The sequence below is a fragment of the Haliotis rufescens genome, unplaced genomic scaffold (genome assembly GCF_023055435.1).
Source record: "Haliotis rufescens isolate VD_foot unplaced genomic scaffold, xgHalRufe1.0.p SCAF_87, whole genome shotgun sequence".
Lineage (NCBI taxonomy): Eukaryota > Metazoa > Mollusca > Gastropoda > Lepetellida > Haliotidae > Haliotis > Haliotis rufescens.
The window spans coordinates 868,722-871,739 of NW_025964380.1; the positions used below are offsets into that span (position 1 = coordinate 868,722).

General features: G+C 40.3%; 1 protein-coding gene across 1 annotated transcript; it reads right to left on the reverse strand.

Moving 5' to 3' along the window:
- Positions 1-586: 586 nt before the first annotated feature.
- LOC125377288 lies at positions 587-2,448 on the reverse strand. Its single transcript, XM_048390221.1, has 3 exons — positions 2,305-2,448; positions 1,141-1,449; positions 587-677 (listed from the first exon to the last, which is right to left on the reverse strand). Exons 1-3 carry the CDS (start codon positions 2,339-2,341, stop codon positions 649-651), a joined length of 375 nt encoding a protein of 124 aa, XP_048246178.1. The 5' UTR covers positions 2,342-2,448; the 3' UTR covers positions 587-648.
- Positions 2,449-3,018: the final 570 nt, after the last annotated feature.

The window sequence follows — 3,018 nt, forward strand, 5'->3', positions numbered from 1 at the left end:
TCATCACACTTTATTGTCGTAAAGGTGACTATGCTTGTCGTAAAAGGCCACTAACGGGATCGGGTGGTCAGGCTTGCTGACTTGGTTGATGCACGTCATCGTATCCCAATTGCGTGTATCGATGCTCATGATGTCAATCACTGGATTGTCTGGTCCAGACTCGATTATTTACAGACCGCCGTCATAGGGCTGGAATATTGCTGAGGGCGGCGTTAAACAACAAACAAACAAACAAATCATGTATTTTTTTGTAAATATTAGAACATTGTATTACCAAGTATGTCTTCCTGTGAATCCGATCGACTTCTGAAAAGATCATTTTTGAAATACATTAAGTGTCACGAGCTTAGTTGATACTTGATACACGCATAACAATAAGAGAGGATAGCATATGAACTGTTCTCTTTCCTACAACACTTTCAAGCCTAAACCTACCATATAGACACACACACACACACACACACACACACACACACACACACACACACACACACACACACACACACACACACACACACACCAACGCTTTACATCCGATTGATTCTCCTGAGTGGTGTTATCATCATGTTGCATAGCCACCGTTCACTAATATCATCTTTTGGACACGTTATAGTGAGGGATGTTATCAAGTTTATGACAAGAAGCTACTTACTTCTGTATTGATCGTGGTAGGTTTCCTAAAATAAGAAGAATAAATGTAAAACAAGAAACAGAAGTTCACTAGAGAGTTACAGGAAATGACAAATTGACGTAAACAGGATTGACTTGCATCTTTGTCACTAAACATTTTATGAAAAGTGCATTGGGGTTTGTATCTAGGATCTGAGGTTTGTATCATAGGTCCTGTAAAGTAATTACTGGACTACAAGAAGTTCAAGAAATGACGAGTTTTTATTACACTGGGTCCGAATTACTTCCAAGTATTCAGTGAAACATGGAGGTCAGATAACTTAGCTGATTGAATGTCAACTACTGCCCTGCTCGATTATATAGAGGCCATCGTTAATAGGCCACGTGTCTTGAAGTTGTTTCCTGCTTGCTGCTTTCTGAAGCATTGCAATAATATCACACCAGGGAGTAACCCGGATATTTTTCATAAAACGTCCTTGTTAATAACTAAAACCTAAAAATAACAGTTACTTTTCCTTGATGTTCGGTTTCTCCACACCAGGAATATGACCAGAGATACCACAGCAAGTCCACCCAGTGCCCCAGGCAATATGATGTACCACTGTGTGTCATCCGTCTCCTCTCTGTTTGTCAGGTTAACCTGTGTGACAGATGTCATTCTCTGCTCACTGGAGCTGGGGCTGTACACAGGTGTTGAGAGTCCCTTGGTCACTGAAGCCACTGATTCAGTAGAATACAATGTTGTTGATGGGGGTTGTGTAGTTGTTGTAGTTGTTGATTGGGGTTCTATAGTTGCTGTGGTTGACGTTGAACTAGAAACTGCGGTCGAAGATTATGGTCAGTATATGTTAATTTGTTTGTAGAAGGTTAGAGGATGACAAGTAAAAATAATATGGTGACAGAACGCAATAAACAAGGTAGATAATGTGTGTCAGTAAGAGTCATGAGTAACATTTGTTCAAGACTTGTTAATATTAGTTACAGTTAAATAACAATTGATGACCTATTCGACAATCACTTACATACACATTTACATGTACACACACACATGTACGTACAGACATGTACAGGTACCCACGCACGCACACACTCACACATATACAAACACACTCATACACACTTACACACACTCACACCCACCAACACCCACTCACACATACACACTTACACTCATATAGTCTCACTCACACATACACACATACACACACACAAACACACATACATACATACATACATACACACACATACATACATACATACATACATACATACATACATACATACATACATACATACATACATACATACACACACACACATGCATACACACGTACACCTGCATACAACCGCACACACATGCACACGCGCACGCGCACGCACACGCACACGCACACACAAAGACACAATCACACACACTAACATACATATGCATACACATACACACACATGCACACTCTTACACACACACACACACACACACACACTCACACTTCTTACACACACATATACACTTACACACATACACACACTCACGCATACATACATACATACAAACAGACACTCATACACACACACTCACACACATACACAATCACACATACACACTCACACACATACACACACACTAGCAAACACACGAACAGCTCCCTCCCACATGCCTCACATTGATAATACCTGCTTGTACTTCCAACTTAATGCTTTTGTGAGACATCCCAGACCGACACGTCCATTCTTTTGAATCTTCCCGGAGAACACCCTGTATCACAATGGTCGACGATGTTCGGTTGCATTCAAAATGCCTCTGTCCGCCTATATCAATTTGTCCCTGTGTGACGTTGCATTCGGTTTTTTCATCATTGAAGATTGTTGTAGCAAGGAAACCACCCTTATACCAAGTCACTGCCATGAGATTTCTCCCTTGTCCAGAGTAACAGGTGAGGGTGACGTCTGTCCCCTCTCTGACGACTAGTGTGTGTTGGCTGGTTGGCTCCATCAATACTGCAGTATAATGCGATGTGTAAGTGTACCAGGTTTTATTGGCACCAGATCATACCTAATATCAGTTAAAAGAATACATATTGATAACATGTTAAACTTAATGTACATCATCTCAAAGCTCATCAACTTTTAGGTGATCTCCATATGAGGTTGGTTGGATGGTTGGTTTATTGTTTTACGCCGCACTCAGCATTATCCATATGAGGTCAACGTCACAATAAATCAAATTTTGTAACATATTTCACACTTCTCGAAATGTGGGATAATTTCATTACAAATCTAAGCATTTTTCAGTCAATTGTGATGGACTTTCAATAATTAACTCAATACCTGCCCTATGTCATAGTTGTGACACATTTACTCATGACATGACTTAAGGAAGTTGTATTC

Coding starts and splice junctions, on each gene's coding strand:
- LOC125377288 (XM_048390221.1), bottom strand. CDS start 2,341: ATGTCTCACAAAAGCATTAAGTTGGAAGTACAAGCAG. Junction 1,450..2,304: donor TAAGTTGGAAGTACAAGCAG/GTATTATCAATG, acceptor CTTCGACCGCAG/TTTCTAGTTCAACGTCAACC. Junction 678..1,140: donor AAACCGAACATCAAGGAAAA/GTAACTGTTATT, acceptor TTCTTATTTTAG/GAAACCTACCACGATCAATA.